The sequence below is a fragment of the Lutra lutra genome, chromosome 8 (genome assembly GCF_902655055.1).
Source record: "Lutra lutra chromosome 8, mLutLut1.2, whole genome shotgun sequence".
Classification (NCBI taxonomy): Eukaryota; Metazoa; Chordata; class Mammalia; order Carnivora; family Mustelidae; genus Lutra; species Lutra lutra.
The window spans coordinates 67,661,242-67,674,123 of record NC_062285.1 but is presented as its reverse complement, the minus strand read 5'-3'; the positions used below and the strand labels follow the sequence as shown (position 1 = coordinate 67,674,123).

Below are 12,882 nucleotides of genomic sequence, written 5' to 3'. Positions count from 1 at the left end.
GGGGCCATGAGATTGTGGTATTTATTAAGGTGCCTCTTATTTGCTAGGATCAGGGCTGCTGAAAAGGTGAAGTGATTGGCAGTGATATTAGAGAGTTTTGATGCTAGTTCAATTAAATGGCACCCTCAGTGAGGACAAAATTTAATTAGGTTGTCTCTGGTTTTGACAATTCTCATCACTTGATGCTCATTTACAGGGAAAACTTACTATTTAAGTACCCACCTGGCACTAAATGTGCAGAACTTAAAAACCCTCCCTTTACTTCCCAGATAATAGGTACCTAGCAGTATCTTTAGAATACTCATAAATTTGGGTAGTACTGACCCATATTCAAGAGAGGCCATTAGTTTGACTAAAGAGGGTGATGGAGGCCATTAGTTTGACTAAAGATGGACAAGGTGGCTCTGTAATTTGCCAGTTCCATCACTCTCAGCAAGCTAAGTAAACTCTCTGAGCCTTTAAAATTAAATATTTTTATTTAAAATTTCTTACCTATAAAATTAAATAATGATAGCAACTGCCCTTAGAGAAATGTAAGGGTAATACGTGATTATATTAAAAAAGAATGACACCTGTACATAGTAAGAATTAAAAGAAACTATTATTATTTTAAAATAAAAAGCATGCCTGCAATTCTGGTTCATCTATCTTCCTAGGCATATCACCTGGGTTCACTTAGCCCGAACTGAATATCCACAGATTTGAATGACCTAAACACAGTTTCTTTCCCTCTAACCTATCTACTCTCCAATCATATCTCCAAAGACACCTTTGACCTCAAACTCACCATCATGCAATTAACTTCAGACTCCTCTGTTATTTCTTTTTTTTTTTTAAAGATTTTATTTATTTATTTGACAGACAGAGATCACAAGTAGGCAGAGAGGCAGGCAGAGAGAGAGGTGGAAGCAGGCTCCCTGCAGAGCAGAGAGCCCGATGCGGGGCTCGATCCCAGGACCCTGGGATCATGACCTGAGCTGAAAGCAGAGGCTTAACCCACTGAGCCACCCAGGTGCCCCTCCTCTGTTATTTCTTTCTGAGGTCTCTGTCCTTTCCTCTCAGTAAGTCCCCTATAATTCAAGCAGAAAACTCTTTCTAAAGCTCAAATTTGATCATGTCATTTCCTTGCCCTATGCTGTTGAATGCTTTTCATCTACTACACATTTTGACTTATATAAAGCCCTGACCTTCCTTCCACCTCATCTCATGACTGGTGTTCCTTTCTCCAACATTATCAAACTTTAGAATTACTTGGAGAGCTTATCTGTTTGACACACGCCCCAGGGGCTGTCTCCACTTTCACTGGTCTGAGAAACTCTTTCCCTGGAACAATTAGATCAAGCGCACTCCTATGTGAGGACTTAAATACAGGGCCTATACACTCAGATGAGAAAAAAGTTACACCTCTAATTCATTAGGCTTTTACTAAAACTTAGCATTTCCTTCAGTTATGAAAGCAGGCAATAAACTACTGAGAACAGAAATCATATATATGTTCATAAACCCATGACAGTAGTTGCAGAAATCTCCCAAACCATTTACCTTCACTGTGGTTTTGAAATTGCTTAGTCATGCAGCTAGATCTATTACTCAATCTTAGTGACCAACTCTATACACATTATGATAGAACAGGTTTATTTAACAAATATTTGGCAGCCATATTTCAATATAATTGATTCCCCTTGTATTCATATAATTTATTTTATGCAGCTGAAGACATGCCTCTCCGAAGGCATCTAGAATAATGTTAAGGTTGCGAACCTTCCTGTGTGAGGCCTTCTGGGATGGCCTCAGGAGAAGGGGTTATGCCAGGGCCTGCTCACAGACATCTGTCAGCCTTGATCACACTACTTTGTAGTCATTTATTTGCAACTTCCTCCCTTCTAGCTGTGAATGTGGAGTACGGCTTCCTCTTTTCCCTTTAATCTCAGTATCCGCCAACCTACTGTCACTCTCAAAAATGTTTACTGAACAATGAACTGACTACAAATGCATATAAATATTTTTCCTAAAGTGCTGTATTCTTTGATGTGCTAAAGTGTGTAGAATCATACAACAACCAATTGCTGGATATCTGCTCCTAAAGCCAGGCTGTTCCAGATACGTAATTTTATTTTTCCCGTCTTCTAATTTATTCACCACATAACCTGGATGTTATAGTCCAAGAGGCATGGGTCATAGTATCTTGTTTTGCTATTTGCTTATTAATACGAGGAAAACATTGTCTTGTTACTACCAAGCAGCAACCTGAAAAAGTCACCGAAGCATTTCGTGCACGGCATGTGACTCGCTGCGTGCCCAGAGACCTTCTCACCTCAGCCACCTAAACTGCTGAGTCCGTTAGCAGGTCTACAAAATGAATCACTCGGCATGCTGGAGACATGACTAGAAGTACGGGCCAAGCACTTTGAAGAAACCAAGGCCTGGAAGCTTCCTACACTGACAACTATTTATAGCAACAAAGTGTCTCCAAATTTTTAAGCAAATATACCTAACTTCCAGGACTACGAAATTATACTAAAATCTTCTCTTCCATCAGCACATCACCTGCCTTCTCTCAACTCTAGCTAGCCAGCCCACCTCAACCAACCACCTATCCAACCACCCAAACAACAAAGATAGTTTCCAAAGTTACATTCACTAGAGTCTTTTAACTACATTGCTATGCTTTGTATTTAAAAAAAAAAAATTTTTTTTTTTTTTTTTTTTTTAAGGAAGGTCCACACCAATAGGTAGGGCAAACATAGTAGGGTCTGTGTAATGTATTTACATTGTGATGTAAATGTTTCAATTTAACAAACCAGAATATGTTTAAGTGTAATACCTGAACTGTTTTCATCACTTGTTTGAGATCATAATTTATGAGAAGGTGATCTTATTTATTTAAACTTAGAGAATAGTTAAGTTGTTTAGAAATTCTCTTTAGGGGCGCCTGAGTGGCTCAGTTGGCTAAGCGTCTGCTTTAGGTTCAGGTCATGATCCCAGGGTCCTGGGATCGAGCCCCATGTCGGGCTCCCTCCTCAGCAGAGTCTGCTTCTCCCTCTCCCTCTGCTCTTCCCCACTGCTCCTGCTTTCATTCTCTCTCTCTCTCTTTCTCTCAGATGAATAAATGAAGTCTTAAAAAAAAAAAACCTCCATTTAGTACTCATTTTATTTGTAGTTTCTTTGGCCTTTATTGTAAGGAAACACCCCAGTGGTTATGATTGCAGTCGATTGCTGACACAGTACTGGACAGTGAATTCTTTTTGTTTATCGGAACAAAGCAGGGATGATATTCTAAAGTGGGTTGGCTTGAAATGTGAAAAGAACTCCTCCAGGTTGATTTTATTTATTCATTACAATGACCAGAGCTCTTGAAAGAGACAAAAGGTCCTTATGGATTATGACAGAGATGTGTTTTGCCCTTTGCCTTTTTGTGTTACTTCAAAGCTAAGTAAACAAATTCCCAAGAGTTTTTCTCAAAGTCTTCTGAGGTCCAAAAGTAACGAAACTGATATCTCAAATAAGAATATAAATGACAGCAAATACTCTTCTTACTATGTGACTCCTATCTTTAATTGGAAAGCCAGAGAAAGGGTCTGCAGGCTTAGAACCCTGGAAGAGTGTTTCCAAGAAGTAGAAGACAGTGAAGTTTCCGACCCCAGGGCTCCTCTCACCTGAGTACGATTCTAACCCTGTTGAAAGCATCTGTCCCCGTATGTCATCCACTCGACCACCCAGCCCTGTCACAGCCTTGCAAACTATTGAGTCTCTGTGTCTCCATAGCCAATGTCCATGTTGCATTACTTCCTGCCCAGGTTCCTGAGATCTCTTACCTTATCTCCCTCTAGCACCCTTTGTTGTCCCTCTATCACTTCTCCACTCTGCAGCCAGAGTGATATTTTATATTTTTAAATTGTATCTTTTTTTCAGAGTCATCTTTTAAGAACACAAATCTGATTATGTCACTTCATCGTATCACCCTTAAAAGGCTCCTCAGTAATCTAAGATGATGATTATGAGGTTCTGGCATGGTCTATCACCCAGTTTATCTCTGTGGCATTTTCCTGCTTGCCCACTATGACCCAGCCTCACTCACACACTCCTTGAAGAAGCCAGGCTCCCTGTGTAGAGCCTGCCTATAGGATGCGTCTTACACCTGGGATGTTCTTTCCCTACTCTGCACAGCTAAACTAGAGTCGTCATTTTTGCCTTTCTGGCTTCCCAAGAAGCACTTCTTGACAGTGGAAAACACAAGTTTGAATAGGGGATCCTGGGGCGCCTGGGTGGCTCAGTGGGTTAAGCCTCTGCCTTCAGCTCAGGTCATGATCCAAGGGTCCTGGGACTGAGCCCCATATCAGGCTCTCTGCTCAGTGGGGAGCCTGTTTCCCTTTCTCTCTCTCTGCCTACTTGTGATCTCTGTCAAATAAATAAATAAAAATCTTTAAATAGGGGATCCTGCTATTGTGGGGTCTTTGCAGGTCCTTGGCCAAATGCCAAGGCATGAAGATAAAAAAGGTCATGAAAGAAAAGAAATAAAAATGTCCCATAAATGGCCAACTTCCTCCAAGAATCTCTTCCACAATTCTCTCATCCAGGCATCAAACTCAGGGCTGGGTATTTAAATGCTAGCAAAAGACATGCATAACTATTTGGAGATAAGGGTACATGATGACGTCAGACGGGCTTTTTGTTTCAACTCTCATTTTCCCTTTGTGTACATTTATCTTCATCTGAAGTAGGTCTATTTTCCTCTGTAACCTCATACATATTTACAAATTTACAGAAAACCTCCTACATATGTTACAGATATGTAACATATTTTACTCTGTAACCTCAAAGCATATTAGCCTATACAACCAGGCCAAAAAAATTAAAATAAGTTAATTTTTATGGAAATAACTAGACAGAAGACAAAATTTGACAGAAATGGAAAGTTGCAGTTCATAGTATAATACTACATTCACCTTCAAGTTGCTAAGAATTACTGGATACAGAACACTTCATCATCAGGATGCCAAATACTAAAAAAAAAAAATTAGGGCCTAACAGAGTTTCTAAGTTTTATAACTGAATCTAACATGCTAACAATGTGTGCTAAATCACACAAGGGTGGCAAAAGGACAAGGAAAGTAGAGTGATTGCAAAAATACTTCTACTACTGTAACTAAACTTTGAGGAGCTAATTAGTTAGGCATCTATGGTTTCTCAAAACTTGTATTATCACCATAGGGAGGTCTATAATGAAGCAATGGTTTGGACATTTCAATGCTTGTGAACTTCATCTGGAGAGGAAAACATGAAAATATTACTCAACAGATAAAGAACCACACTGATTATTTTTGCATTCTTGCTTTAACAACATTCCAGGGAAAAAAGAAGGAATGAAAGGAAGCTGGCAGTTTAAAAAAAAAAAAAAAAAAAAAAAGGAAGCATTATGGTATGTGGTTCTTAATAGAAGCTGTACTGGAATTACCCGAGGGAGTATTTCAAACATACCCTCCACTGTTCTGCTAAGGCAGATACATGGGAATGAGGGATGGGGGTGGCTTTAAACGCTTCCTTAGATGACTCTAAGTAAGACTCTCAATGGAGAAATTTTAACAGGGAAAATAAAAATGAATTAGAGACACAGTCCCTTTTGTCAATTCCTACTAAAATATAGTAATTGCCTCACCCAATAATGGCATTTCATTTTCAAGATCTCTTCTGCCTGGTTGCTCATAATTAATAGTTACTTATTTTTAATCCCCATTGATTTTTCTCTCCTGAATATATTTAGAATGTGTCTACCTGTTTACTTTCGATTTTACCACCACAGTCCAGGCAATTATCTCTCTCAAGGAGAACTCTAATAACCAGTCTGCTTACATTAGCATCTGCCCTCTGTGCATCCCACGCCCAGAGAGAAACTTTAGACGAGAAAATCTGGTAAAGCCATTACCCTACTTAAAACTTCTCAATGGATTCATAATGTAGACTGAAGATCAGAATTTTTCACGTGACCTCTGAGGTCCTGCATGAATCTGGCTCCACCTACCTTACCAGTGTTTTCTTAGGCTTCTTTAATTGCAGTAGCATCCTTTCAGTTCCTTGCACTTGCCAAGTTCCCTGTGCCTTGCAAGGCCTTCACATCTGCTGTTTCTTCTGCCTGGCATGCTCCTCTCTTCCTTTCAGAGTTCAGTTCAAATATCCAGTGCTCAGGGTAATCTTCTCTGACAGACTACCCATCATCCCAAGCTCATCTCCTATTATAAGCTTTCTTTTTTTTTTTTTTTTTTTTTTTTTTAAGATTTATTTGAGAGAGAGAGAATGAGAGGGACAGCATGAGAGGAGAGAGGTCAGTGGGAGAAGCAGACTCCCCGCCGAGCAGGCAGTCGGATGTGGGACTCTGTCCCAGGACTCCAGGATCATGACCTGAGCCGAAGGCAGTCGCTTAACCAACTGAGCCACCCAGGTGCCCCCTATTATAAGCTTTCTTAAGTATAACAATAGCTGCAATATTTACTGAATGCTTATTATGGGTGAGGCACTGTTTTCTTATATTAATTTATCCTTAACTATAATCCTATAAGCAGGTGTTCCATAAATATTTCTTAACTACATGCATGAACACATGAATGAAGGAATGAGATGAGATTAAGACCCTGAAATTTCACATATATTTTAGGAAGTATCTGCCTACTTTGAAGGGTTTTATGATAGTGATTTGCATATACTGAGATCACATTCAAAAATAATAAAATGCCAAAAATCTGAGGGAAGTGTTACTTAGGAAAGGTACGAATCTTCAAAGCTTTGAAAGCTCTCATATGAAACCACGTTTAATTGGACAAAGAATACTTGACTATAATTGGAATGAATCCATATGCATCATTACAGTCTATAGATTTCTACAAATGGAAGTGCTGAGTCAGTGGGCATAGGCATGTAACTCTTACTAGGCAGAAAAGTACTCCTTCCAAAATGGAGAGAAATTTACAATCTCATCAACAGTATACAACATTTTCAAGATAGATATTAAATCAATTTCCCTTTTAAATCTGTTTTATTTGCTCAATTTTCCTATAGGGATCATTCCATGAGGAAAGCACAATATCTACATTTATAGCCTAAACATTACTCATCCTATGGTGTATTGCAAACATGACTTTCATGTTTAACCTAGAGAAAGGGGAAAGCGTATACATAATTTTAACAAAAACAAGAAGACAATCAGGAGACTAGAATGAAATCAGTATGGGGAATGCAGGCCTTTTATAAAATCACTCAGAATATATGTACATACTACCAAATTCCCACAAGGCCTAACGCGTTCCTCTGAAAGAAGGCACAAAATGTAGAACTGTTTTTCATATTCACTGACTCCCAAAGGACATGTAAAATTTGGTTCTCATTCAAAAGCTGCTGCCCATTTTTGTGATGAGAGTAAAATTCTACTGTACCACTTCTCCTCCTCCACTATACTCTAGTACTGAAATATTAGGTAGATGACAACCTCAAAGGATCAGAAGGATTAATAGGTTGATAATCACAAATTGCTATGCAACCTCTACTAGGGCAATAAATATTTTTATTTAAATTTTAAAAGTTGATGTCAAGAAAACTACTTTATTATGCTAATCATTCAAAAGTTTGTCATTCTTTTCCTGTATCAGAAGTTCATAAAACTTCTTTCATACTCTGGCTAACTTTCTGCCTTTAGGTGCTCTGACCATGTGTGTATCTGTCTTATTCTGAATCTAAATTACTCCATCTAGGGACGCCTGGGTGGCTCAGTTGGTTAAGCGGCTGCCTTCGGCTCAGGTCATGATCCCAGCGTCCTGGGATCGAGTCCCGCATCGGGCTCCTTGCTTGGTGGGGAGCCTGCTTCTCCCTCTGCCTCTGCCTGCCACTCTGTCTGCCTATGCTCACTCTCGCTTCTCTCTCTATGACAAATAAATAAATAAAATCTTAAAAAAAAAAAAATTACTCCATCTAAACCAGGCATCACGTATTAAAGTTGTTGCTCAAACAACAGTAATTTTTTAAAAAAGATTTTATTTATTTATTTGTCAGAGACAGAGAGAATGAGCACGAGCAGGGGGAATGGCAGGCAGAGCAGGCAGAGGGAGATCCCAGGACCCTGGGATCATGACCTGAGCTGAAGGCAGACACCTGACCAACTGAGCCACCCTGGCGCCCCAACAACAGTAATATTTTAAATAATTTGTCAGGACTAACTATGTTAAAAACATTTTACTTAAAATATCTATGAAGAAAAACCAAAAGCCTAGCATGGAGAATTCTGGTAATGGCTCTATCACCTCGCAGCTGATGTGGGTTATTCATAGAAAGTAAACGTGACTGTATCTAGGAATAGTCTATTCTAAAGCTAACTTCTTTCATCAAGACATCTTTAAGTCTTCTTCAGAACAAGATAAGGACTTAAAAATTCAGTAGACCAATATATAAGTAAATTTATTAGTAAGAGAAAGAAGGAGTAGAACCATTTACTTCTAAAGGAAAGTGGATATTAGAATTTGGGACCTGAAAGGCATAATAATATATATCCTTTCATTGCTATAATGAGAAACCACCATAAATACAATAACCACTCAATATGAAGTTCCAAGTGGAATCTAGTGTATCAATGTGTTGTTTTAATTTCATATAGGAGTATATGACTAAAAGTTGATAAATTAATAAATCATTTTCTAATTTCCTTGAGACTTGTGTCCATCTAGTTGAGGCTGAAGGACTATCATGTTTTGTTTTTAAATACTAGGTCTTGGGGCACCTGGATGGCTTAGTTAGGTAAGTGTCTGACTTTTGATTTCAACTCAGTTTATGATCTCAGGGTCATGAGATCGAGCCCTTGTGATAGGCTCCACACTGGGTGTCTGGAGCCTGCTTAAGATTCTCTCTCTCCCTCTGCCCCTTCCCGACCCCTGCATGTTCGTGTGCTTGCTCACTCTAAAGCAAGCAAGCAAGCAGGCAAGCAAGCAAGCTAGGCTTGTTCTATCCATGTATTTTAAAGGGGCTGGTAGCCTTTTAAACCACTAAAATGAAATTATAACCTTTGAAACTCTGCTGCCAGATACATTAATTGGTCTGTTCATTCAATCTCTAAGTAATTCATTTGTGCATTCTTTAGTCCATCTGCCTGTCCATCCATCCACTTCTCCAACCATCTAATCACACAGTGTGTACACCATCAGACTTGAATTCCTACACCTGTAACCGGCATCAGAATGTATTTCACTCTCCTCCACCATCTCTTTCCACTCTTTAATGCTCTAGAAGAACCCCAGCCATGAAAGAAAACTTCCTTTTCGGCTTACATGAATGAGAGGATACTTGCAGAACTCTGGGAAGACTATTAGAATACAAAGATGATAATCTCCTCTGTCAGACATGTATTATCATGGAAAGGTTTAATTACTGATTGAAGTAACTTATTTTACCTGGAATGCAGATGCCACTGAGTCATACACATATGATCTAAAATAGTTTCACAGTACTCCTGCTTCAATTCCATATCGATCCCAACTCTGAATTTCCAGAAACATGTCAATTTTGTATCTAATACTTTTCCTTAAGCACTTTTATCCTCGTGTCTTTGCACATGCTGTTCCTCCTCTTGGTGGTTCCTCCCACCACCTTTCCCGTCATCTTATCTTCCTTCATAAACAAGCTCCTACTCATCTTTCAAATTTTAGAAAAGTTAAAAGCAAACAAAAAAGTTACCAGACCATTACAAAATCTCACCTGTATCTTGTACAAGTACTGTTCTGTCCAGATGGAACGACTGGTTTAAAAGTGATGCGTGGGGAAACCTGCGCAGACAGAAGAAATCCCAGAGCAAGAACAAGGAGTGCCACAGTGGTACCTAAAAAAAAAAAAAAAAAAAAAAAAGAATTAAAAAGAAGTTTTACATCAGAGAAGAGATGGCAACATTCTTTCAAAGCAGACTGGGTTTGGCAAGACACAGCTCTGAAAAAAAATACCATTATCTTCATCAAATTATTAAAAAAAAGTGTTCCTAATATATATATATACATATACATATATGTATATATATATATATATATATACATACACATACACATATTGTCAGAAAAACTTTCCTAGCACATTCACTGCCAAACATGACAAGAATGAAATTCAAAGCAAATATATTTGCTAGCCAAGCAGGAGACTGGTAATGATTTTCATAAAAAACAAATAAAATACAAAAAAAGACCCCCCAAAACAAAACAAAACAAACAAAAAAAACCAAACAAACAAAAAAAAAAAACACCACCCCACAAAAAAAAATAGAGACACCTGGTGGCTCAGTAGGTTAAGCATTTGTCTTCAGCTCAGGTCATGATCCCAAGGAGCCTGCTTCTCCCTCTGCCTGGCACTCCCCCTGCTTATGCTTGCTCTCTCTCTGACAAATAAATAAAATCTTAAACAAAAAAAACCAAAAACCAAAAAATCTTGGCTTGCTGACAGTCTCACAATCAACCATGCAACCAGCATGACTGACAGCCCAAGATGTCAGAAGTATGAAAGGTGACAGACTCACACCAAGTGTTGATCATGTTGCCAAGAAAATTGTTCTAACAGCATTGTGGAAGGTCCCAAATCAGTAAACTGAAAACAAACTGAACATTTCAAAAGCAGCTGACAGAACATTTCTTATTAAAGAGGAGTAGCACTTTCTTCATGACTTGAAGGTGCCAGAAAGGATCTAGCACATGTATTCACTTCCTGCTGGTGTCTGGAAGTAGAATCTTTCGATTACAGGAACAATGATTAAGTGTATCATTTAAAAGGCTCACTTTTGAGTTCCTGAGAGACAACCTGAAGTAAAAAAGAAAGTTTTCCAATTTCTGACTATTGCTCCAGCCATTGAGAGGATACACAAAAAGAGTCACAGGAAGAAAGAAAAAAGAAAATAGGGTTGTAGTAATTTATACAATTAATTTGAATGGGACAATGTGTTTAAAATAGGGAATTTAGGGATGCCTGGGTGGATCAGCAGGTTAAGCATCTGCCTTTGGCTCAGGTCATGATCTCAGGGTCCTGGGATCGAGTCCCGCATTGGGCTCCCTACTCAGTGGGGAGTCTGCTTCCCCCTCTGCCTGCCCCTCCCCCTGCTTGTGCTTGCTTTTTCTGACAAATAAATAAAATCTTTTCTTAAAAAAAAATAGGGAATTTAGGGAGGGCATTTACACAGTAGCAAAATTTTTACTTATTAAACTGAGAGGTAAATTTAAGATATGACTAAAAATATTATTAAATGAATGGATAAAATAAGAACTTTGGGAAGCACTGTGGAAGTGCAGTGGGATTACATAATGGCTGAGGTGTATGTGTTTAAGATACAGGGGATGTGCCCAGTTAAATGTGGTTAAGTTCCACTTCTGCCATTTCTTGACTTCTGTGATCTTGGATAAGGCACGGGACCTTCCCAAAGTTCAATTTTGTCTTCCATAAAATGGGACTTAGTGAAAATGTTCACGCTGTAGAACTACAGTAAATTTTTTATTTTTTAAAAGATTTTACTTATTTATTTGACAGAGAGAGAGAGAACAAGTGGGGGAAGCAGCAGAGGGAGAGGGGGAAGCAGGCTCCCTGATGAGTAGGGAGCCTGATGCCATGTGGGGCTCGATCCCAGGACCCCGGGATCGCAACTGAGCCAAAGGCAGACGCTTAATGACTGAGCCACTCAGGTGCCCTTGAATTTTAAATACCCTCATGTATTTGAAGGATTTTGGTAATGCTATGAAATGCTATTGTACTATCATAGTCCTAAGAAGCAGCAGCATACTTTCCAAAATTGTAGAAAAAGGTTGAAAGAAGGGGAGGCCTGAGGGGAGATAAGAAGTCTATTTTTGCCATAATGGGTCAAAAAAGCCATGAACCTAAAATCACAGAACCTAAAACGCTGGCTTTCAACTCAAACTAGGAATAGTGTGAGGCATTTCTCTTCTAAAAGATTATCAGAGCCCTGAAGCGGGAAACTGAAAAAAGGTCTTTTAGAAAGAGAGGAGATATATTAGGTCTATTATGAAAATCAGCCTTCTCTCTTCATACAAAACAAACCTTGGATTTTACTGTGAATCTGTCTATCAAAAAACCTGAGTCCTTGAGTTTCTTTTCCCCAGATTACTTCCATGGCACATCGTTGTGGGGCAGGAAGATGTTTTTCAATCTGGAAATTCTGATACTTTAAGATATGAAGGAAGCACAATATGTTTCTTTAATAATACTTATTAAATAACCTGTCTCCATGATGAAATAAAAACTCTAAGATGGCATGCCTAGTACACACTCACGGACGTCCAGTTCTAATGCCTGCTGTACAGCAGATCCCCAGAAGTACTGGTTGCATTAATGAATGGGCCACAGTGCCACAGATTTTTGTAATACTGAGTATTTTTTTAAAAAAACAAAATCTTAGGACTGGACAGCTGAGGTCACAGGGTAAATACTACACATATTCTAACTGAGGGTTCTGCAGTACATACAAAGTATCTCTTGTATCCATCTCTAAAAAGGTCCTACTTACCTCCAAAGTATGGTGAACTGACCATCCCAGATACACAAAATTCCTGAAAAGCTGATGACTTAACCCTTCTTAAGCACAAATTTTACTTTATTTTAATGCATTTTGGATGATAATCCTTTAAAAAGTCAGTATTACACCTTTACATTCCTTACTATATATACCAGTGTTTCTCAGTCCTGATTTCCTATTGGAAGCAAATGCTTGGGCTGTACGTAAACTTCTGAATCAGTCTACAGAAAATGGGGATCACATATCTGAGTTTTAAACAGCTCCCCAGGTTACTGGGCATCACATATGCCAGGGCATAACTTGTTTTTATACACACACACACACACACACACACACACACACACACAATATAT

General features: G+C 38.8%; 1 protein-coding gene across 2 annotated transcripts in view; it reads right to left on the bottom strand.

The window, feature by feature from the left end:
- Positions 1 to 12,882, bottom strand: part of SLC2A13 (solute carrier family 2 member 13) — a 399,926-nt gene that overhangs the window by 102,906 nt on the left and 284,138 nt on the right. For both annotated transcript variants that reach the window (XM_047741221.1, XM_047741223.1), the window contains one exon: positions 9,730 to 9,850. In XM_047741221.1, coding sequence (XP_047597177.1) covers positions 9,730 to 9,850 — 121 coding nt within the window. The remainder of the gene's footprint in view (positions 1 to 9,729; positions 9,851 to 12,882) is intronic.